The sequence below is a fragment of the Brachyhypopomus gauderio genome, chromosome 5 (assembly GCF_052324685.1).
Source record: "Brachyhypopomus gauderio isolate BG-103 chromosome 5, BGAUD_0.2, whole genome shotgun sequence".
NCBI lineage: Eukaryota > Metazoa > Chordata > Actinopteri > Gymnotiformes > Hypopomidae > Brachyhypopomus > Brachyhypopomus gauderio.
Window position 1 is genome coordinate 24,392,124 of NC_135215.1, and position 22,959 is coordinate 24,415,082.

At 42.2% G+C, this 22,959-nt stretch overlaps 3 protein-coding genes and 1 long non-coding RNA gene across 5 annotated transcripts; 3 read left to right on the forward strand and 1 right to left on the reverse strand.

The window, feature by feature from the left end:
- Positions 1-2,808: 2,808 nt before the first annotated feature.
- On the forward strand, positions 2,809-8,632 carry fabp10b (fatty acid binding protein 10b, liver basic). Its single transcript, XM_077004572.1, has 4 exons — positions 2,809-2,896; positions 3,351-3,523; positions 8,247-8,336; positions 8,511-8,632. Exons 1-4 carry the CDS (start codon positions 2,824-2,826, stop codon positions 8,559-8,561), a joined length of 387 nt encoding a protein of 128 aa, XP_076860687.1. The 5' UTR covers positions 2,809-2,823; the 3' UTR covers positions 8,562-8,632.
- A 388-nt stretch (positions 8,633-9,020) lies between these two features.
- Positions 9,021-14,551, forward strand: srsf10b (serine and arginine rich splicing factor 10b). Of its 2 annotated transcripts, none has more exons than XM_077006629.1 (6): positions 9,021-9,223; positions 10,123-10,227; positions 11,030-11,133; positions 11,221-11,386; positions 11,572-11,622; positions 13,569-14,551. In XM_077006629.1, exons 1-6 carry the CDS (start codon positions 9,159-9,161, stop codon positions 13,882-13,884), a joined length of 807 nt encoding a protein of 268 aa, XP_076862744.1. In that variant the 5' UTR covers positions 9,021-9,158; the 3' UTR covers positions 13,885-14,551. The 2 variants fall into 2 exon arrangements, with proteins under 2 accessions (XP_076862744.1, XP_076862745.1); XM_077006630.1 differs by lacking the exon at positions 10,123-10,227 and adding an exon at positions 10,407-10,698 and having other exon boundaries at positions 9,057-9,223; positions 11,029-11,133.
- LOC143514891 (uncharacterized) lies at positions 11,828-16,011 on the reverse strand. The gene is made up of 2 exons (XR_013130982.1): positions 15,695-16,011; positions 11,828-13,889 (listed from the first exon to the last, which is right to left on the reverse strand). It is a non-coding gene; the product is annotated as an uncharacterized LOC143514891 (long non-coding RNA).
- On the forward strand, positions 14,888-21,311 carry LOC143514890 (akirin-1-like). Its single transcript, XM_077006631.1, has 5 exons — positions 14,888-15,431; positions 17,093-17,242; positions 17,348-17,479; positions 19,439-19,510; positions 19,733-21,311. The coding sequence occupies exons 1-5, from the start codon at positions 15,230-15,232 to the stop codon at positions 19,741-19,743; spliced, it is 567 nt and encodes a 188-aa protein (XP_076862746.1). The 5' UTR covers positions 14,888-15,229; the 3' UTR covers positions 19,744-21,311.
- Positions 21,312-22,959: the final 1,648 nt, after the last annotated feature.

The following is a 22,959-nucleotide window of genomic DNA, read 5'->3' on the forward strand; positions in this document are numbered from 1 at the left end:
CCATGTCTGTTGTGTTTGTGATGTGTATCCAGTTTGAGTGGACTGAATACAGGTGTTGTTAGGCATTACCTCTTCTCCACTAGAGGGCACTGTGTGAAGGAGAATAGTAAAAGATATAGAAGAAGAGTGTAGAGCAGGGGTGCCCACAAGTTTTCAGAATGAAATTTGTTGGGGGGGGATTTGTTGAGCGGATTGCAGATTGGCTACCATGAATGTCAATCAAAATACAACCGTCAGTGCAGACTTTTTAATGTCACGCGATCTACGCACATTCCTTCGCGATCGACCGACACTTCTTTCAACATAATAAGCACCCCTGGTGTAGAGAATAAAAGGAGAATACATTTAGTTGAAGCCTCTGATCTACTGTTATAATTTATGCACCAACACAACAATGTCACTGTGTTTTCTGAGGTCCAAGGTCAATACAGCCATCTACCAGGAAGTTTTAGAGCACTTTGTGCTTCCTGCTTTATGGAGATGCAGATTTCATTTTCCAACACGACTTGGCACCTGCACACAGTGCCAAAGCTACCAGTACCTGGTTTAAGGACCATGATATCCCTGCCAGCAAACTCACCTCACCTTGTGAAGAGGAGGATGCAATGCGCCAGACACAACAATGCAGAAGTGATGAAGGCCACTATCAGACCTGGGCTCTCATAACACCTGAGTAGTGCCAGAGACTGATGAGCTCCACGCCACACTGCTGCAGTAATTCAGGCAAAAGGAGCCCCAACTAAGTACTAAGTTCTGTACATGCTCATACTTTTCATGTTCATTCTTTTCAGAAGGCCAGCATTTCTAAAAATCCTTTTTTTGTATTGGTCTTAAATAATACTCAAATTTTCTGATATTTCGCATTTTGGGGTTTTTATTAGCTGTCAGGTATCATGAAATTAAAAGAAATAAAAACTTAAAATATATCAGCCTGTATGTAATGAAAACGTATAATATACAATATTATATAATAATGTAGTATTCCAAGTTTACCTACATTTAAATACTGTATCACTACTATCAGAACAATCGCTACATTTAAATACTGTGGTATACTGAAATACTGTCATACTGCACAACCCTAGTAATGTTTCACTGTGTGGAGTGTTTGGAATGACTGATGTTCTCATCCTGATTAGTTGATGTTAAATATCGCTCAGTGTAAACAAGGCCCACACAATACACATCCTGGAACATTTCATTGGGCTCTTGGTCTTGATATTGTAATAATGGCTAAAGCCCTTGAGTCCCTGGGGTGGGAGGACACCTCTTGGGTACTGGGTTCTTGGATACTGGGCTCTTGGGTTTGGCTAGTTGCAAGGCTGCTTTCACAATGCCCTCATATAACTGTTTAGAGCAGGGGTACTCAAATAGAAATGATGACGGGCCAATGATGCGAACGCATTTGGGCGATTGAAAAGAAAAGATTCCTAAAAAAAATAAATCAAATTCCGGTTCTTTTTCTTAATCCAAGAGCAGTTGGCTCACGAATAACTGTCTCTTTTTGTCCCCATATGAAACATAGTTTTACCACTTCTGTTTTTTATATTATGGCAAAATTTAAATTATTATTCAATAGCATTAAAAAAAAGGAAGAGCGAGTGAAATAAAGAAAAGCGGCTCTTCACAGGGCAGCCGACACACCACTGATACGAAAAGTTCGAGACCTGCTGCTAGTCTGCTGTGTCAAGGAAAAAAAACACAAATAGCCTCCTGCAAAGTCTGCAAAAAGGACGTGCAGCTTTTCATAATGCTACATTTTGAATCATAAAACATATTTTGCTTTCATTTCTTCTCCTGCTATTACCAAACACAATTCTGGTTGTGTTTACATAAACATAATACCATCTCTTGCAGTGTGACAAAAAGCAAATTAAAAATTTTGAGTAGCCTGTATGTATGTATAAATGCTCTCAACTCACCCCCAAATTTGATGTAATATATTAACTTCTCAATCAAACAAACAGGGTAAACATGCGGTGAAGAACATTGGTAATAAAATTTTGTGAAACTGACACCAATAAATCCGTAATTGTTGCTATTTAATTATATCACCGTTAGCATTTTTTCACAGCTGAAAGGTGCTGGGAAAAAACTTGAAAATGGGCCTTGAAAGTGCGTGAAAAGTGATTGAATTTTACCTTGTAAAAGGTGTATGAACCCTCTTTGAAGTGACGTGCAGTAACGCCGTCTGCACTGATTCATTTGAACACACAGAAACCTACACCAGACGTTCAACAGTTCGCTGGTGGCCACAGGCAGCTTTAGAAGTGACACAGTCTCAGCGGGACGTGTTGGAGGGAGAAATAAGGACTATTTGTCATGTAATTAGTTCATAATATGTGTTTTTTTGTCTCCATTAACTTTTTAAAAATTGTAGTAGAAAGTGCTAAAAGAAAAATGTTTCTGTTAGTCTCTAGGTTTTAGGCCTCTAGTAAATACCCACATAGTGTTTAATCTGAAGATGCCCACTGTAGGATGTTTTCTACCAAGCTGTGTATTTACACAGGAGTCAGTATGGTCTCAACCTGTAGATATTGCCATGGTTACAAAGTTGAAGCTGGTGAACAGCAGTAGATGACGCATGAAGTGGCACCATCACCATGGGACTCAATTAAGATGCCTGTTAAACACCAGGGAAAAGGAACAGTTTCTGTCATAAACACACCTCACGCACTGTGCTCAGTCCCAAATCGCTGTGTATGAGGTCAGGGGAGGGGGACGATTGCTTATATGAGCCTGGGTTTCTTTAACAGGGTAGATACTAGTGTTGCAGTGCAGATACACTGCACTTGTGTCTTTCTAAACTCCTCTTGTGTAGGAATGGCTGTTGACTTCAGTGGACAGTGGGAGATGTTTGAGCAGAGTGACCCAGAGGAGTTCCTCAGGGCTGTATGTAAGTTCCTTTAATGTCTGTAGGGTTCGGGGGTGAGAGAGAATGAAGCATCTCTTCTTATTATTATTGTCTCTGTTTCAAATGGGCTTGTTGTACTTTAATGTTTGTCTTCACAGAAAATGGAATTAAAATAATTATATTGATATGCAGTCTTTCATACCATCATATTGTGATTTCAAATGTATTTTTAAATCTTTTCAGATTCCTTTGAGTGCACTGTGCATGAATAATGATAGGTTAATTCCTAATGTATTTAATACCTGTTAACAGGACTAATCCATGTACCTGCGTGTTAGGCGTGTACCTGTGTGAGGTGTGTGCTTGTGTGTTGGTGTGAAGTGTGTACCTGTGTGAGGTTTGTATCTGTGTGAGATGTGTACATGTGTGAGGTGTGTACCTGTGTGAGGGGTGTGCCTATGTGCATGTTTGTGATGCATTATCGTGATCTTCTCAGCTGCCCCAGACATGGTGGTGAAGATGATCAGAGAAGTGAAGCCCATGACGACCATAACACAAAGTGGTGAAGATTTTGTGGTCGCTGTTAAAACACCCCTCCGCACAAACACCAACTCATTCACCATTGGCAAAGAAACAGATTTCTGTGCCATGAACGGCACCAAGTGCAAGGCAAGTGACACTGAATAGAGTTGGTGTTAGTGACACTGAGGGTTAGTGAATAGAGCTAGTGTTAGTGGCACTGAGGGTTAGTGAATAAAGCTAGTGTTAGTGGCACTGAGGGTTAGTGAATAGAGCTAGTGTTAGTGGCACTGAGGGTTAGTGAATAGAGCTAGTGTTAGTGACACTAAGGGTTAGTGAATAGAGCTAGTGTTAGTGGCACTGAGGGTTAGTGAATAGAGCTAGTGTTAGTGGCACTGAGGGTTAGTGAATAGAGCTAGTGTTAGTGGCACTGAGGGTTAGTGAATAAAGCTAGTGTTAGTGGCACTGAGGGTTAGTGAATAGAGCTAGTGTTAGTGGCACTGAGGGTTAGTGAATAGAGCTAGTGTTAGTGACACTAAGGGTTAGTGAATAGAGCTAGTGTTAGTGGCACTGAGGGTTAGTGAATAGAGCTAGTGTTAGTGGCACTGAGGGTTAGTGAATAGAGCTAGTGTTAGTGGCACTGAGGGTTAGTGAATAGAGCTAGTGTTAGTGACATTGAGGGTTAGTGAATAGAGCTAGTGTTAATGACACTGATGGTTAGAGAATAGAGCTAGTGTTAGTGACACTGAAGGTTAGTGAATAGAGCTAGACATTGAGGGGGTTCTTTTTATAGGTAGGCAATTTGCTGGGAAAAGGGAACTACACTGGCTATAAGAAGCCATTTTACACTTAGCCAGTGGACATCAAATAACATATATAAGGATTAAGTTAAAATGACCTCAGTGAATGTTTTTCCATGTGAATTGGGAGTGGAATAAGTGTGGGACAGTCACGCATTTTCATTACTTTTCACACATCCCGCTTTGTTACTGACAGTCAGACCCCAGATTTGAAATGTGTGTTTTATAATCTGGCATTTACGGAGCCCGTAAGGTGACATCATGTAAAAAAATAATAACGCGTGGCCACGACTTACTAACGCGTGCGAACGAGATAATTAACGCGTGCAAACGAGATAATTAAGTATTATTTTATATAAAGCCAGGTATATCTTCCTTGGGCAGGGGGACAACCGGGTCTGTTGTCCCGGGCCCCAGGGCCAGGGGGGCCCATCAAAGAGCCCAGCAATTTATTTTTTATTTAAAGTCTATAATTTTTTAATAATCTTGAAATCTCTCATTAATATAAAATTCCGTACTCAAAATAAACTCAATGGCTAAAATATATATGTTTTTTTTACCTATCTGCATATTTTCCATTAAGTGCATACACCCCCGCATCCCACTGGAAAATGGTTTGATCCAGCACCAACCGTAACCGGCTGGTACCCGCACAACAGCGGGAAATACAGTGGTGGATAGTTAAAGTAAATACAGAAATTTGGAGCCCAGAAAAGAAAGGAAAACATTTACCTGACGAATTTTAATGTTGCATTGTGTTCCAGGTTTGAAAAGTGCTGGAATTTAGGCTAAAGTACTTGAAAATGCTTGAAATTGTAACTACTTCGTTTCACAACAAATAGCTGTCTGACTGAACAGTTCTCGTGAAGACGTTAAGATTGGGCGTTTTGAAAATAAACAACCATTAAATAATGTGATAAAAAGCGAATTATTTCGAGTATATGTATAAATATTTAACTTAATTAAGTTTAACGTGCTGGAAAATATTGAAATGGACCTTTAAAGTGACGTACAAGTGCTTTAGTTCCACATTATAAAGGTGTATGAACCCTGCAAACATGACTTTGTTCATTGCGCTGAAGACAAAAGTCAAGAGGTGCACGACCTCGCGAATGGACAGCGCGCAAGGCCCTCGCACACGGGCGGTGCCACTGCGATTACGTCATTTTCGCGCGAACCCTCGCGCCGCTCCCGACGCGTCAAGTATAAACCAGTCAGCTGTCAGAAACAGCTTTGATGTGTGGCATGACCTAACAGAAGGATTGTCAAATGACGAAATTCAAATGACGTGCGCCGGGGGGAGGGGGGGGGGGGGCACATTAAACTTTCTTGTCCCGGGCCATAGCAAGACTGAATATATCTTATATGTCAACGGGCCTGAATATATCTTATATGTTTATGTAAGTATATGTTTATACATAAACATAAGTATATGTTTTTTTGTTTTTATATTCAAAACGAAAAACAAAATAATGAATGGTTTTTTGATTTTCCGATTTTGATTTTCAGTTGAATATCAAATGAACGAATGATACACGGATTGACATGCCTGCTTTAAACCATACCATTTAAAGCCGTTAAAGCAGCGTTTCTCAAAGTGTGGGGCGAGCCCCACTAGTGGGGCGCATGGGTATTGCAGGTGGGTCGCAAGCAATTGGAAGAAATTAACCTTTTTAAACCTGTCGTCTTAATGCCTGTTCGTTTTGCATAAGCCCCGGATGTTTAAAATGTCTGCGGAACAGTGTGAACCAGGGTTAGATTCGGCCCTTTAATGAATTTGTACCGCCCCCCCGGTCAACAAATCACGATTTGTATTTTATTACCATTTTGTTTGGGTGATATGGGACAGGTGGGGCATGGAATTTCCCCTTCTTCTGAGGTGGGGAATGATAGAAAAAGTTTGAGAACCACTGCATTAAAGCAAGTTTTTATTTACAGCTTGTAATGTGCTACTGAATCCACCAGATGGCAAAGCATAGTAATTTTATACATTAACAGGCAGAATAGAGATGTTTATTTTTTTTAAAGGTTATATTAGACTATATCGATGCATTGGTATCTGACATTGTCCCACATTGTCTCATGCAAACATAGTCTTTGTGCCCCATTTGATGAACTGGAACCTGTTCACCCTAGGAATAAGTGTAAAGAATGTGCAAGTGTTTTATAGATTAGTAGTACGACTTTAACGTGAATTCTCCAACTAACTGGAAGCCTGTGTGGAGCTGTTCGAGCTGCAGTGCTGAGCTCTGTTCTGTTTATCCTGGTTAAAACTCACAGCAGTGATCAGAAGGAGCTGCAGCTACAGTGTTACTACTATTGAGGGAGTCCAGTTAAGAGACCATTACACTAGATAACACTACAGTCCACCCTGATAGAAATATCACTACAGTCCACCCTGATAGAGATAACACTACAGCTTCACTACAGTCCACCCTGATAGAAATATCACTACAGTCTCACCCTGATAGAAATATCACTACAGCCTCACTACAGTCCACCCTGATAGAGATGTTTTTTTTATTTTTTTATGGCATTTGGCAGACGCCCTTATCCAGAGCGACTTACATTTTTATCTCATTTTTTATACAAGTGAGCAATTGAGGGTTAAGGGCTTTGCTCAGGGGCAACAGTCATGGCCTCAGGTCTGGGAATCGAACCCATGGCCCTCCGGTCACAAGACCAGTTCCCTAACCACCAGGCCAGCTTCACTACAGTCCACCCTGATAGAGATAACACTACAGCTTCACTACAGTCCACCCTGATAGAAATAACACTACAGCCTTACTACAGTCCACCCTGATAGAGATTATCCTATCTGGTGCCAAAATTCATAACCAGACTTCAATGTTTGTGTTATTGAAATCTGAGTTACTTGTGTACTCTGTATACAGAGTGCTTCTGTTTAAAAATAATTGAATTGTGCTGGAGAATAGGGACTGGGATTCAGCATACAGGTATTCTGTATGATTCATGATCCAGACAAAATAACTCATAAAAAAATAATATCCTTCTGGTCAACACTAAATTCTGGTCAACACTAACTCTGAACAGTTCCTGATAGCTCTACGCAGTTTTTCAACTCAGTTTTTTCAACTCTCAGTCAGTACTTTTATGAGGGCAGTATCAGTACTATGGTGGGGTCACTATAATTTATATTCAAATAATCAGTTTACATCACTTTCTCAATCATCGTAATTATAAAAATACATTTTGGGACATGTCTGTAGAAGTCAAGAAGCACCCAGAATTTTCTTTTTCAAGAGTGTTTAGGGTTTGTTTAATAGCAGTTGTTGTAGTTTTGGCAATATATCTGATATGAGAACAAATGAGTGACTAGTCTGAGACTTCACAGAAAACATCTAACATCTAACAGTCTGAGAATTGAGGGTGGTGCTAGTGTCTGGAGTCTCATCACTAAAGCTACAGCCTCTCATATCATCTGGAAGATGGAGGGCACATGCAGAGCAGCGTTTCAGGAACAGCAGGGGGTTCAGCGGCAGATACTAATTTGTCCACAGTGGTCACACATGTCCTGAAGGCAGACGAGCTGGACTCAGGTCCTGAGGGCAGGACTCAGGCTCAGGGTCTTGCCTAAGGCAAGCATTAGAATTTAGAAAAAAAAAACATTTAGAAAAGTAAAAGCTATATGTGCAATTTATCCATGTGCAATTTGTGTATATAATGTAGATACGATTTATGTTACTTTGTATTTCTAAGTTAACTTCTCTAAGTTCCTCTTCATTACTTGCTCTTGATTATAATTTGTACATACCATCACCCCTTCACTTTCCTCTCCCTCGTCCTTCCTGCCCCTCCCTCCTTCTCCCACTTCCAGTGTGGACTAATAAAGGATTCTTATCTTATGCAATTCAGTAGAATAAATAAACATCGCATTTACATGAGAGACTTTACGAGACTAAGAATAATCAAATTTCTATAGCACAGTGTGTCATTTGTAACAGTCTAACTTTATTCAACAGTCATTACAGGGTCTTAATAATGCAGTCTACAATAATATTGTCATCATCACTATTTAGTTGTTTTTTTCTCCTGGTGCCCTGTGCAAGCAGGGCACAGCTCAGCTGGTGGATGGCAAGCTAATCATAGAGACTGAGAGGTTTACTCATGTTCGGGAGATGCATGGTGAACACATGGTCGAGGTTCGTAACCTGGAACCACAGAACTTCCCCCTCAACCATCTGTCTGCATAAGTCATGGGCTGATGATGTTCCTCTCGTTCACCTTCTGCCTCTGTCACTCCCCCCCCCCCTCTCTCTCTCTCTCTCTCTCTCTTTCTTTCACTCTTTCATTCTCCTTATGTTTTGATCCTCCAGACACTTAAAGCTGGCTCTGCAGTCCTTGTGAGGAGAAGCAAAAAGGTGTGATTTTAAAATCCCTCTTGAAGGGGAAACCAGCCCTCTGTCTGTCTGCATACCCCTTATTCAACGGTCATTACAGGGTGTGATTAATCTACATTTTACAGTTTACAGACTTTAATATATTTGTGTGATTTAGTAGATAAGTAGCAAATCTGAAATATAACAGTAAACCATATCTTAAAATCTGAAACATAGTGTTTAGGATTTGATTAACCTGTCATATTAAAACTTTTACATTTAAACATAATTTGACTAGTTAAAGCACCGATTCACTTTTAAGGAAGGTAATGCAATCAATAATCTGAGAGATCCTTTATGTGTGTATTTACATTGCGCTGTTTATTAAAAATAAATACGTGTGGTGGTAATGCAACAAAAAAGCAGTTGTGCAAATTATTACTATTATAATATGATTACTCTTATATACGATCTTGTATGAAACTGTGTCTCGCCGCCTCGTCTGCGGTCACTTCGCGCCTCCATCTTCTCGCGAGACTCACACAGGCCACGCTGCCGCGCGAGTGAGCTGCTAATCCCAGTAGTGCTCTAACGTCTCCGTCAAAAGTCGCTATTTAAGGGACGTTGCGAAGTTTTTTGTTTATCATGGCAAGGTACATGCGACCTCCAAACACATCTTTGTTCGTTAGGAACATTTCGGATGAGTCCAGGTAAGCAGTTCCGCCGCAGAACACGGTCCGCTTTGAGTAGCAGCTAGCTGGCTATGTAACATGTAGCATGCTAACTACCGTTACTTGTTTAATCGAACCGGTGCTTGAACGTGTTGTGCAGTTTTGTTGCTTATTAGTAATTCAGAACATGCCCGTGTGATCGTGTTTAAGGTGTGCGTGTTTAAACCCAGACAGCCGATACCAGCTGGAGTGTGTAGCCAGGTTAGCCAACAACTCGAGGGTCTTAAAACACTAGTACTAGTGCTAAATAACCTTCCTGATATTAATGTCGTAGCTAGTTATGCAGATAACTCGCTACCTACCTAACTGCAGATTTCTGTCAACCTTGCTATGTTATTCTCCCTTATTGTATTAGCTATAAAATTGTATTCTACATAATAAGTATAAACCTGACGCATACACGGAGACGTGCAGGATCAAACGGGCCCTCCAGGGTAATATGCTATCTGGTCATATTACTGCGTTATTTATCCTTGCCTGAGGTACTTAAACCAACTACCCGGGATCATCCAGGATATTTAATCTGCTACGTAAGGTTCCTTCTCCACGTCTGATGGTCAGATGTTTCTGGTGTGGTGCTCTGAGACCCACCCGAGTCTCTTAACAAAACGCCACTATAAGTGAATAAAATATATTTATTATTGCTGTACGCGGGTTTCCTTAAATGCAACGCAGACCGATCAGATCCTGACATGTTAAAATGCAGCCGCATGCTCCATCAAAACATTCGGTACGCAGACCTGTAGTGCCTGTAAACCCGTGGCACGTTTAGTAATACAAACACTGAGATTTGGTTCCATGCCCATGTGAAACAAGAACGCGGGACCTGGCTCCTCTCTGCAAATGTGATCAAACTTGTGTCGTTTCACGGTGTGCAGACCAGAGGATCTGCGCCGTGAGTTTGGTCGCTATGGTCCCATTGCAGATGTCTACATCCCACTCGACTTCTATTCACGCCGACCAAGAGGATTTGCATACGTTCAATATCCTTTCCATTTAAAATCATTGTGCATCTTGTGTGTATGAGTACTGAGTGGGTCTGTGCTGAGTAGCTTAACTGCCTCCTTCTGCAGGGCTGAAGACTGTAGATGCTGTCAGCTGCTTTTTTCATCACCAGTTATTTTTTCTTTTTCTAACTTGCATTTCTCTGTTGTTGCCCCAGACTGTGTAAAGGCACCAGTTGTGGAGCCCCCCGCACTAAGAGAGGCAGAGTGTAACAAAGCCAGTAGGGTAGGACTAAAGACAACTGCGACAGGAGAAAGGGAGTTGCAGGGAGGCGTTATGCCCGGGTAAACGGACGCGGCACCCGCGGGGCTGGCCAGGCTTGTGACACCCAGGCAAAGAGATTTGGGGCAAAGACAAGCAGCAAAAGCCAAGTTCTTCTTGGAGCCATTTTAAAGAATATAAAGATCAAGATCAAAGGTCAAAGCCAAGCATGTTTGAGGTAACACATTTGTATCCTGCAACATCTGTTTGGTGGTTTAAATTTTATTTCCTGCTTTTCTACAGAGAGTAATCCTATCAATCCTTAACGTCTGTGCGTCCAAACACTTTTATGGAAACATAAGTTACTATGGCAACAGAACATTTTTGCTGCTCTGCATTTACCGCTTCTACACACCGCTGGGTTGTGACCTCGAGTCTTAGACACCCTGCCTGTGCTGTTAACTGACACTGTTTTTACTGGAGTATTTTGAGGAATTATAGTGTAGTGTTGGGCTGTGGATTGTGGGTAGTGTAGTCTTTTTCTGTGTGGAGGGTCCAGATCCCTTAACAGCACTGCATGTTTGAGGATGTGCGAGATGCAGAGGACGCCATGCACAACCTGGACAGGAAATGGGTGTGCGGACGGCAGATCGAGATCCAGTTTGCACAGGGAGACAGAAAAAGTAAGTGCATGTGCCCTGATCCTTGAGCTGTTTGGGTACTTAACATCTGTCCTGCAGAGGTGTTTAGTGTGTGTGCGCGTGCTTCAGCTCCAGGTCAGATGAAGGCGAAAGAACGACACTCTCCCCGCAGTTTCCGTTATGACGACTCGGACCGTGACGGCAGACGGAGACGCTCACGAAGTCGTAGCTATGACAGACGTAGATCCCACAGTCCATCTTACAAGCGCTACAGGAGGTCCGAGAGCCCCAGAGAGTGAGTGTCACATCCACATGTACTACACACCTTAGTTCTGTTCATGCAGTAGACTACATTTCCCAGCAGTAGTTGGTGGAGTGTGTTTGTCCAGCAAGGGGTCCTCTTGAAAGACTGCATGGTCATATCATGGAAAATTAATGGGGTGTGTGTGTGTGTGTGTGTGTGTGTGTCTTTCTCTCAAGGTCTAGAGGAAGGCCTTATAGCAGGCGGAGCAGGAGTAGAGAGTATGAAAGGTAGGAGAAATCTGCCCTAAAACTGTGTACCGCTGACACCAGCTTTAATTTTCTGCCCAAAAATGTAGCAATTCTGTGGTGATTTTGTTGAAGGTTTGATCTACAGGAAGTAAAAAAATGTCTAACACTGGCAAAAAGAAACTTCTGTGTCAACGAGTTGAAGGTTATGTAGTGTCTTCTACTGTGGGTTTCAGACGTGGAGGAGGAGGATAGAATTGTGCTTTAATAAGAACACTACATACATACAGATAGGACATATCTAAATGTAAGACGTAATATAAATAATGAACAGGACAAGATGAAATTATAAACAGACATAGAATACATGTATGTAGTTTTAGTTAGGGACGAGGAAGAGTGAGGTAGAAGAGCAGAAATGTCATGACTCCATGGACTTCTGGGAGACACAGGACATGACCTGGGGTAACTCTTAAAGCAGATGGGAACCTGTTGGAGGGTTTGTTTATTTATTTATTGTGTACACATCTGCATGTCAATGATCTAGTAAGGGGAATGGAGTCCATGCTGTCTAATCGTACTAAGTGGTTGAGGATGTAGTAGAGTGTGAACAGTGCCGAAAGCAGAGCACTGGGGCACGCTGTGAGAAGGGTGGCAGGGATCAAAGTTAAATTGACCAATAGAAACAAATGAATGTCTGCAAAATATGCCTTATAACGACCAACAGAAACGGACCACTGTGTGAAATATAACCTAAACTATGTCAGTATCACAAATCACGTTTAGCCTTTTAATTTCTGCCCATTACAAAAACATTGTCTTTATAAATGTAAAAAGAGCAGGATTGTGGTCACATTCTAACCCTAAGCCTTCTCAGTGGGACATCCTGGTTTAGGGTAGGATAAAAGCTATGTTAAAATAAAGCTAAGATAAAATATACTGTATACTACATACTGCACTCTGTATATACTGGATACTGCATACTTGTCCACGTAATATTCTGTACAGTATCCAGTATGTGACAAGCAAACCATACTACAGGGTCATGTGGACTTGTAAACAAAAACGTATTGCTTACACAGTGGACTTTATTTGTGATCTATTCAAAACATGAATCTACAGCAAAACAGCTTAATGTGCAGCTATGCGTCTCACTTGAAAAAAAAAAGACTCGGTAGAGACTCGCCAGGATATACAGCTGCAATATGGTTTCCTGACCAATACGCAATAGTCAATTTAGTGTAGTAATACCCAAAAAATCTGTACAATTAAATATGCTACTGATAATTATCCTGACAATAGCATCTGATATGAAATGTATTTAACAGGCATTAAAGCTACAGTTTAAAACGCTGTTCAAAATAAACTCTCCAAATAATGGTTCACAACTAAATATCTAGCTGTGGCTAGTGGATTTTCATTTTTAAACAGGGAGCAGTTGATTTCTAGTGTATTTATATAATGTATACATGTATGCCCTATCTCTCCGCATGGGTGCCACCATGTTTTATTTATTTATTTTTTTACCGATTTGGTGTCGAGGCCGCGTTGCATGTCTGGATGCAGTACTCCATGATAGTTCTGCTGGAATATTTTGTGGAAGTAGTACGTCATCCAGGGATGTTTCGGGTAATGGAAGAATTAATTTTGGAAACAGACTGCATACTGATTTGGGGTCCAATCAGTACATGAGTAGTAGTACTAGACTATTTCGAACAGAGCGAAAGACTTCATAGTGAGTGACCAAGGCCTCATGAGATAACATTATAGCCCGGGCGGTAGGAGGTTTAACAAGCACTGGCACATTTCTAAGATTCCTAGAAGTCAAAGTATGGTGTGTTTGGTGTATGTTAAAGGGTTAGTTTACCTTAATTCCAAGAACAGTACTGGAAGGCAACAATGACGGAGCAAAGAAAAATAGCTCATAGTTCAGCTATAAAATTGTTAGTATGTATCTTCATGTAATCTAATGTGTGGTTTTTCTGTAGGCACAGACAATCTCGTGATCACCATCGGTCTCACCCAGATAGCCATGCCCACAGTCGCAGTCGCTCCGCCTCCCCATCACAACTACACCCCAAGCCAGCTGGCCGCAGGGAGTCGGGCGGAGCTCGTTCGCGCTCTCGGTCCGGCTCCAGGTCCCCGAGCCCGGTGGAGCGTGCGGCGTCGGAGGACTTGCGAGTGGAGTCTAACAGTGCGGTGGCGCCAGAGCCCAGATCTCGCTCGGCCTCACGCTCACCCTCCCGTTCAAGGTCACGCTCCAGGTCTCGCTCCTGGGCTGGACGTCAGTCATGGGGGCATTGAGACACCTGAGAAACAGAGGACGCAGGTGCATGAGCACGAAATGGAAAAACGTTTCAACCTTTCGTTGTAGCTAGCTCACTGATGCCATGTGAGGACTAAAAAATAACGTCCCATTTGGAAACATTTTTCAAACATGTTGGATGGATTTGGAATGGCAAAGTCTTGAAGGAGAGCTGCTTCCATGTTTGATGTTTGTCTATCTTTGTTTAGCTGCAGTTTAACGGTGCATTACATTTTTGAAGGAAAACTTAGTTTAGGGAAATTATAAATTGTTAACGAGCATGATCACCCTGAAACCAGTGAGTCTCACCATCAATGTCAATAATGTTTGTGTTAAATCCACACACTGACCTGATAGGAGGAGATAACAGTCTGGCATGGCCATCTGAACCTACTGCACCTTTGAAAGTATGTAGGAAGTTCAGAATAAGGCTTTGGGAAATTCCTTATTTTTGTATTTAACAGTGTTTTGGTTTGTACTGAAATTTCACTTTCTTACTGTAACTTTCTAATTTTATTGTTTGTTCAAAGCCAGTGTACCATGTTTGCAGCTCAGATGTCTTTTATTGGTCAATAAGGGCTTTTTACATGCCGTTTAAATTTATGCAGTGAAATAAAAGGAAGCATTTTCAACTAAAATAAACTTACTGTACAATTACTGATCGTACCGAAGCTTTGTCTTTTTATATCAGAATTATATTAAGCAAAGAGGACCCTTCAGGCGCAGTGGTTTTCCTCGTCCGTCCTTCATCCATTTCGGGAGTGATGATTCGCAGTTTTATCTTCAATGTCTACCGGGATTTATGAATCAGGGCAGGCAATTATAGCAAACTGTACTTTTGGTTAAGTTTTTATATCGCAGTTAACACGGCAATGAATACGTAAACAAAAACGAGATTGGGAGGAGTGCATGTAGATTAAATAGTAATTTCGCAGCAGTTCTTGTTTTACGTGCGTCGTCATTCGCTGTATGTGTCCGGCAAATAAAAGCGGAAGTTAATGAGCTAGGTAGCTATTATTTTTCATAGGATATCGGATGTGCCTGCTTGTGTCATTTTAATCACGTCTGTGTGTAAGATGTACATCCAGTTGATGTTTTATTTTTCTACTGGCACCAGTCCTGCAGCGCGGGTGGGTGTTCACACGTGTGACGTAAAGGACCAGCGGGTTGGGTCGCAAAACCGAGCAGACACGTCGAAAACGGGCTGAAAGGAAAACCAAACGGGCGGTTGCAGGGACAAAGTGTCCCGTGTGGTTACTGTGTTCAGCGTCTCATCAACATACGCAGACCTCCGTCCGCGTACGCGGTGCGTCTCATACACCCCGGCGGTTGCGGACGGACAGGATGGCGTGCGGAGCGACCCTGAAGCGCTCCCTGGAGTTCGAGGCCCTGCACGGTCCACAGTCTCCAAAACGGCGGAGGTGCAACCTGCTGCCTGGATCTGCTGCAGCTCCGTCAACGCAGCGGTGCAATCTCAGACCTGCTGAGGTTCAGGCACATTCAGCGGTCACCCCGCCGTCCACAGGGGAGCACAGGCTAAGTCCAGGTAACAGACAAAGCTATGCAACCGACTGACGCTTTTAAAACAGCGAACCCTACGGTGGTATTGGGTGGAGGGTTCTTTAGCGAAGTGGGGGAAGGGAGTATAAACAAGAGTTTTGTAGCCCTAACGCTACTTAACCTGCTAGCATCGTTATTAACAACTAGCTACTCATCTTATGAATCCATGACATTTGTTAGGTTTGAACCTTTTAGCTAACTTCGTTTGTAGCCTGTAACGAAACTCTAGGCAGATATAAATCACGTTACCCAGAAATGAGTGAGCGGGCACAGACGGAGATAACTAGCTAGATGGAGACACTTCTGTCCAGGAAGTATTGCGCTGCGTCCTTCTTCCCAGAACCACATCGACGTTGCGCACTTTAAAAGTAGTTTGAGGGGGAGGGGGTGTCTCCTTAATTTTCAGGTTCAGCGTGAAACTTTATTTACTTTTGTCTAAGGTTAAACCAGTCAATTCGATAATGTACTCGAACAGACGTTTTAAAAATAACCTAAATAAGACAGGGGTATTTGTATGTACAATTGTACATCAGTAAAATTGTAGTTTTGAAATCACGCGACACAGGAAATATGTAAGGAATCCTATTGTTTCAAATTTAACCCCACCTCAGTGATGCCTGTTGGGGTGTATGAACTTGGGTTTTACAGTGAAGAGTTCACAGTGGGTACGCAGTAGTGTTGCCACCTGTCCCGGTTTTCACGTGCCTGTCCCGGTTTTAGTGGGACAGTTTTAGTGGTTAGTTCAGAGCACGATTCAGACTGTTTCTGCACACTTTGAATCTGTTTTTTTCTCGCTGTGTCCATTTTATACCCCTCCGGTTACGTTCGCCCCCCCCCCCCCCAACAGATTACACTAGCCGCCCTGTGTCAGTATGACAGTATCCTTGTTTTTTGTCAGACCTAGGTGGCAACCCTAGTACGCAGAGGACCCTTAATAGTAATTTTAAATTTGTTCCAGAACCCTAGGATCACTGCTACATTTTATGTAAATGAATGTAGCTTTAGAAAACGCTCTGTGGTACCAACACATTTAATGCAGTTGCAGTTCTGTATATTCTGAATATTCAGAAACCAGGCACCCATGTCATTTTAAGTAAATGAGTTCCTCTACTTAATGGGAACTCAATCAAGTGGCTATATTAAAACTGTTAGTGTAGGTAAACTTTTAAAGAGCAAATTAATGTACAGTATGTACAGAATTCAGTCGTCAGAGATTTCAGTGTAACATCCTCTGCGCTTCCTATGATTATTGGGAGGGTTTTGGCTCCTTGCTTTTTAAATATCTCCCATTTCTCTGAGAAAGAATGGCTTGTGACATACAATTATCTGATATCAGATAATTTTCAAAATGGTCCAGGTGCATTTAATTCCCTTTAATTGGTAGATTGTAGTGTAGAACAGCTCGGTTCTATATTTAAGGGGACTAGAGCATCCTGTCTTCAGTGAGGATGTTCCACCTCAGTGTGGTTTTGGTTTGTATATTGTCAGGCATTTAGCAGTACTGTATTAATACGATATACTGAATGTTGTATGCTGAACATCTACTTCATTAGCACACACCTGTGGATCAGCGTAATGGCATGGAGGCTATTTATTGGCTTCTGTTTGAGGATGTGAGCTGACTGGCTCTTCTCTTCGGTCATTCAGAGCAGATCTTTCAGAACATCCGGGAGGAATACAGCCGCTACCAGCGCCGCCGCCAGACTGAGGGGGGCATGGTCTCAAGTGAGAGCCACATCTCTGGAGAAGAGAGGAGCGCCAGCCCTGCTCTCAGCTCTTCCCCCAACTCACCAACAGGTGTGTTTCTTCCTGTTCTTAGCCACATCCCCAAGGTTTAAAGCTGTGTTTGTATTGTGTTTGGCCCTATAGGTGTGTCTGACTGTGATCCATGTGGTCCTGCAGGTGTGTGTGTGAAGAGAGACCAGCCATTGTTCACCATGCGGCAGGTGAGCTGCCTGTGTGGGCGGCTGCTGCGGGAGTTCGAGGAGGGTCTGAGAGAGGAGTATGACTGTGTCCTTAACAGCAAACTAGCAGGTAGGGGTGCAAGTGTGTGTAGGGCTGTGATGTTATGGATTGTTTCTGAGCAAGGTGAGAGAGCAACATATTAACTGACCCGTCCCCTGTCGTGTCGTCCCCCCCCCCTCAGGAAGTTTGCACTGATAGTGAATGGTCAGGCTAATGTACAGCATCAAATTTGCGCTATACCACATATCCGTTGTTGCTGAGAAATGGTCAACGTCTTTCAAATCTCGTATTATTCCCTCATTCACTGTTGGATACATTGCAAGGATTTGAGAGAAGTACTTTCGGTTGGCCAGTATGTATTGTTTATCAAAAGCCTGCAGCATGGCTTTGAATGCCAGCTTCTCAATAGTACGAAACAATACAATTTCTTAAACCAAATAGCGAGATGCACTTTTTTGTTCAGCACAAAGGAATTAAAATTTAAATGCTTTGTGTACTGTGCATGTACACTATATTGCCAAATGTATTTGCTCACCTTCCTTGACTCACATATGACCTTAAGTGACATCCCATTCCTAATACATAGGGTTCAATATGACATTGTTCCACCCTTTGCAGCTAGAACAGCTTCAACCCTTCTGGGAACGCTGTCCACAAGGTTTAGTAGTGTGTATGGAGATTTTGACCATTCTTCCAGAAGCGCATTTGTGAGGTCACATTGATGTTGGATGAGAAGGCCTGGCTCTCTGCTCTAATTCATCCCAAAGGTCTTGGGTTGAGGTCAGGACTTTGTGCAGGCCAGTTCATCCACACCAGAATGTCTTTATGGACCTTACTTTGTGCACTGGTGCACAGTAATGTTTGAAGAGGACGGGGCTAGCTCCACTGTTCCCACAAAGTTGGGAGCAAAATGTCTTGGTATGCTGAAGCATTCAGCGTTCCTTTCACTGGAACTAATGGGCCAAGCCCAGCACCTTAAAAACTACCCCACACCATAATCCCCCTCCACCAAACTTTACATTTGGCACAATGCAAAGTACTGTTTTCCTGGCAACCACCAAATCCAGACTAGTCTATCAGATTGCCGGATGGAGAAGTGCGATTCATCACTCCAGAGAAGGTGCCTCCACCTGCTCTAGAGTCCAATGGCGGCGTGCTGGTGATGGTATGGCTAGGATGAAGCTGCTCAACCATGGAAACCCATTCCATGAAGCTCTTTGCGCACTGTTCTTGAACTAATCTGAAGGCCACATGAAGTTTGGATGTCTGTAGTGATTGACTGCATGAAGTTGGCGACCTCTTTCCACTATGCACTGGGTGGGTGAGCGAAAACTTTTGGCAATATAATGTATATAATGTCTTATAGTGAATGTTATCTGTAGGTATCACAAGTACCCTAAAAATTATTTAAAATAATCGCACACAAAAAGACCCCCCTCCCTTTAATGAACTGCCCCTTTTCCTTCACGTGCACAACCATAACAACGGAAAAGTATTGGGTCAATCAATTCTCATTTTATAAATAAATGCCGGTAGTAATCTCAACACCGCATCACACAACTACGGTATTGCAGGTATTTGGTTATCATCACAGCCCTATGTGTGTGTGTCCATTTGTGTTCGAGGAGGGTCTGAGAGAGCAGTACGATTGTGTGCTTAACAACAAACTAGCAGGTGGCGGGGGGTGTGTGTATGTGTATGGCATACAACCTAATCAGAAGGTTGCCAGATCAAGGACTGTTACTTTGGCTTGAAGGAGTAAGTATCCATGTGCATTTTGGGGTTTTTTGTCTTATTTTAGAACACTCATGTTATGCTTTTGTGTATTTATTATTATGATTTTTTAATGGCACTAAACTAATCACACAGCTTGTACACAGATGTCTTGTGTTACAACCTATCCAAATCAGGACTGCTTCCTTTTGCTCTATGTGTGGTTGTTGCTCAGTAGAGTGATGTAGGGCTCATTGCACACCTTGTCACTAGGCCACTTTGGTTGAAGCATGATGTCCTCATTGTGTGTTTCAGAGCAGTATGAGTCGTTTGTGAAGTTCACTCAGGATCAGATTACACGAAGATATGGAGCTCGGCCGGCCAGCTGTAAGAGTCTTCACTACTTCTTGGGATTAGGATCAGGGTTGGGATTAGGATCAGGGTTGGGATTGCAATCAGTATTTGAAAGGTCAGGATAAAAGACAAAAAATGGTTGTATGGGGATTGTTTACAGATTTAATAAGTGGCTTTAGAAAATAAACATATCATATTGTTGTTGAAGTAGACTCTTGGAGTAAGTGTGATGTATTTCCCTCTCTCCTGTTCCAGATGTTTCGTGAAGCTTTGCTCCAGATCTCGACCCTGTTGTGGCGCTACTGATGTGCCTCTTCCTGTTTCCCAGTTCACTGTGTGCATGACGGTCATGCCTACATATGTCCTATTCACATTTTTATATTTTTTTCTTCTGAGGTCTTGAGTGTGTGTAGTGTTTTGTGTGAAAGTGCTATTTTCAGAAAAAAAATAATTTTTCTGGTAATTGTGGTAATCTGGAGAATTCCCCTCTGCTGTGGAGACCAGGCTCAACCTATACTTGCATACTGGAAATGTATCTCTCTCTCTCTCTCTCTCTCTCTCTCTCTCTCCCCCTCCCTCCCTCCCTCCCATATCTTAAGATAGCAAATAACTGATCATACTGTATTGTGGGGTTTTTGTTTTAACAGCAGTCTTGCCCGAGTTGTGCAGGCTCATTCAGGCTAGTTCTGTTATTTTAAGCAGTGTGGGTATGAATACTTTGACATTAAGCCATTTGGGCTGCTTGCACTGTAGTGGTCAACCCCACTTCTTCTAGATCAGTAGTTTGAAAGGAATGTTTTTTTCTTTCCGTTTCTTTTCATGGAGGACTCGACACATCAGCTACACTTAAAAATATGCCATGTCTTGAAAAGATCATTTAAAGCAGGTTTTTTACATCCTGCATCATGTTACACATGCTTTTATTTTTTTAACGATGGAACACAAGGAATGTTGGGGATGTTCCAGAATTTCTCTGTGATGTCAGCAAGCCAGAGCCAACTCCATAGACCGCTCCATGCAAGTTCCTGTTCTGTTTGATGGCCAGTGACATGGGACTCAGATGGACTGTTCTGATTGGCCCATGGAGTTTAGCACTCAGTTTGTCAAACAAGCAAAACTGAGTAGCAGCCTTTGAATATCCTGTGATCTACACATCATACATGAAAATCTGTTTCTGGGAAATAAGAACCTAACAATTGTCAGCTGTGCATCAAACCATATATACTGACTGACTGGGGTTTACATGAAACTGCACTGATGCTAAACCCAGTGGATATTGCTGTCTGTGTGTGTGGGGCAGTGCAGCTGTTTGTCATATTGGTCCAGAGAGGCTGTTTGTAGAGTCCAGTGTGAATGTCTCTCGCTGGGCTAACCACTGCCACATGGCACCGAGAGCCAACAAGGGCAAATATAATGGTGAAGTATTGAAAACTAACCCTGAGCCTAATCCTAACTGAACCTGACCCTCACCCCAACTGTGTTTGGAGATGGAGTTTGCTTGAATAGACTGGTCAGTGTTCACCTGTTATTACCCATTAATGTCTTCATGGGTCAGTGAGGATGTGAAAGGTCTCCTAAGTACCATCATAAGCAGAATACCATGCTCTGATTTTGAGTGCCTGGGTTTTTTTTTTATTCCACTGAATTTAGGTTGATAAAATAAATCTTCCCACCAAAGTGTGTTGCAAAGTGGGTTTTTCAGAGCTTCAAACAGTTTGGCTTACAGTTTTATGCTAATATTAGGCTATTATCACCTGTCATAGTGGGGCTGCTGTTTATGATGATAGCATATTCTGGTCTGTTAATTTCTCCTAATAAATATAGCATGTGTGCATGTTCTACTGAGCAGCTCTTAAATATCAGAAGTATAACAACATATGCCTGGTTTCAGCAGCGTTAGACCTCTAGGTCCATGATCACCAACCCTGTCTGTAGTTTCCCCCAGACTCTTGGGAATCTGTGTCTGAAAGAATTACTTACCTGCTGAAACATTTGCGTTAATGCAAACATGCAGGACGCTTGTTCCTCCAGTACATTCATATGGTGCAATTATACGGTACACTAATACAGTACACATATAGTACAGTACATGGAAAGGGTCTACATACAATTAATGTAAACTCTACTGGTGTCCCCCAAGGCTCAGTCCGAGGGACTCTTCTTTGCATAATTGTTCCCTTGGTGACATTATTTCTTCTCATGGTTTTTTCCATCGTTGCTATGCTAATGACACCCAACTAATTCTTTCCATCCCACATTTTGACACCCATGTTTATGAGCATATTTCAGCACAATTGGCAGAATCATATTTTGCAGTCTCTCGTCATCTCAAAGCTGGACTACTTCCTCTCGGGGTCGTCAAATCTCTACAACTGATTCAGAATGCAGCATCACTTTTCTTCAATCTCTCCAAGTTCACATTTCACTCCACTGCTATACTCTCTTCACTGGCTTCCAGTAGCTGCACACATCAGATATACAGTACAGGCCAAAAGGTTGGACACACCTTCTCATTCAATGAGTTTTCTTTATTTTCATGACTATTTACATTGTAGATACTTGCTGAAGGCAACAAAACTATGAATAAACACATGTGGAGTTATGTACTTAAAAAAAAGGTGAAATAACTGAAAACATGTTTTATATTCTAGTTTCTTCTAAATAGCCACCCTTTGCTCTGATTACTGCTTTGCACACTCTTGGCATTCTCTGAATGAGCATCAACAGATAGTCACCTGACATGGTTTTCCAACAGTCTTGAAGGAGTTCCCAGAGGTGTTTAGCACTTGTTGGCCCCTTTGCGTTCACTCTGCGGTCCAGCTCACCCCAAACCATCTCAATTGGGTTCAGGGGGGTGTTCCAAGAAGCGGGTTAAGCGAGAAAACCCGGGTAAGTTAACTCAGAGTTCACGGAAACTCGAGGTTTTCCGTTCCAGAAACCGAGCTTAGAGAGAACCAGTTACTATAGCAACTTATGCTCTGAAGCTAACCTGCTCGCTGGCAGGTTAACTTGGACCTGACCCAGAGTTACAAACACGTCATCATGACGTGTCCTTTCCTCGAAGATCATGTGGATATTGAAACTCAGTTTATTCGCTGAGTTCTTCGTCGGGAACGCCTTATAAAACCCCGAATAGACATAGGCCTACTATCATTTTCGGATTATTTTTTAATGAACGTTATCGTTTTTCAGCACAATCCAATACTTACATCAAAATTATTAAGCGTCACATTTCAAATATTACACATCGCGGATCAGCCCTAAATTATCTCCAGATTGTTATACATCGCTCTTCGTTTTTTGCTAGTGGAAGTTTTTTTTTATAGTGTAGAAGATGCGGGATCTGTCAGCAAAGCTACTGTATGTCGGTCTGTCCAAAAACTATGTCTGGCATTAAATTGACTAGTGCCCAGTTTTGTGGTGTTCGCTGAGCTTAAGCCAGTTATGGACATCAAAGAGGAATTCCACAGCATCGTTGGTTT

Bases quoted from the DNA above. Each gene is read 5' to 3' on its own strand.
- fabp10b (XM_077004572.1), top strand. From the start codon at position 2,824: ATGGCTGTTGACTTCAGTGGACAGTGGGAGATGTTTGAGCAGAGTGAC. The intron at 2,897-3,350 runs GTAAGTTCCTTT...TGATCTTCTCAG, and splicing joins GGAGTTCCTCAGGGCTGTAT to CTGCCCCAGACATGGTGGTG. The intron at 8,337-8,510 runs GTTCGTAACCTG...TTGATCCTCCAG, and splicing joins ATGGTGAACACATGGTCGAG to ACACTTAAAGCTGGCTCTGC.
- srsf10b (XM_077006629.1), top strand. From the start codon at position 9,159: ATGGCAAGGTACATGCGACCTCCAAACACATCTTTGTTCGTTAGGAAC. The intron at 9,224-10,122 runs GTAAGCAGTTCC...CACGGTGTGCAG, and splicing joins AACATTTCGGATGAGTCCAG to ACCAGAGGATCTGCGCCGTG. The intron at 11,623-13,568 runs GTAGGAGAAATC...GTTTTTCTGTAG, and splicing joins AGGAGTAGAGAGTATGAAAG to GCACAGACAATCTCGTGATC.
- LOC143514890 (XM_077006631.1), top strand. From the start codon at position 15,230: ATGGCGTGCGGAGCGACCCTGAAGCGCTCCCTGGAGTTCGAGGCCCTG. The intron at 15,432-17,092 runs GTAACAGACAAA...TCGGTCATTCAG, and splicing joins GGAGCACAGGCTAAGTCCAG to AGCAGATCTTTCAGAACATC. The intron at 17,243-17,347 runs GTGTGTTTCTTC...GTGGTCCTGCAG, and splicing joins TTCCCCCAACTCACCAACAG to GTGTGTGTGTGAAGAGAGAC.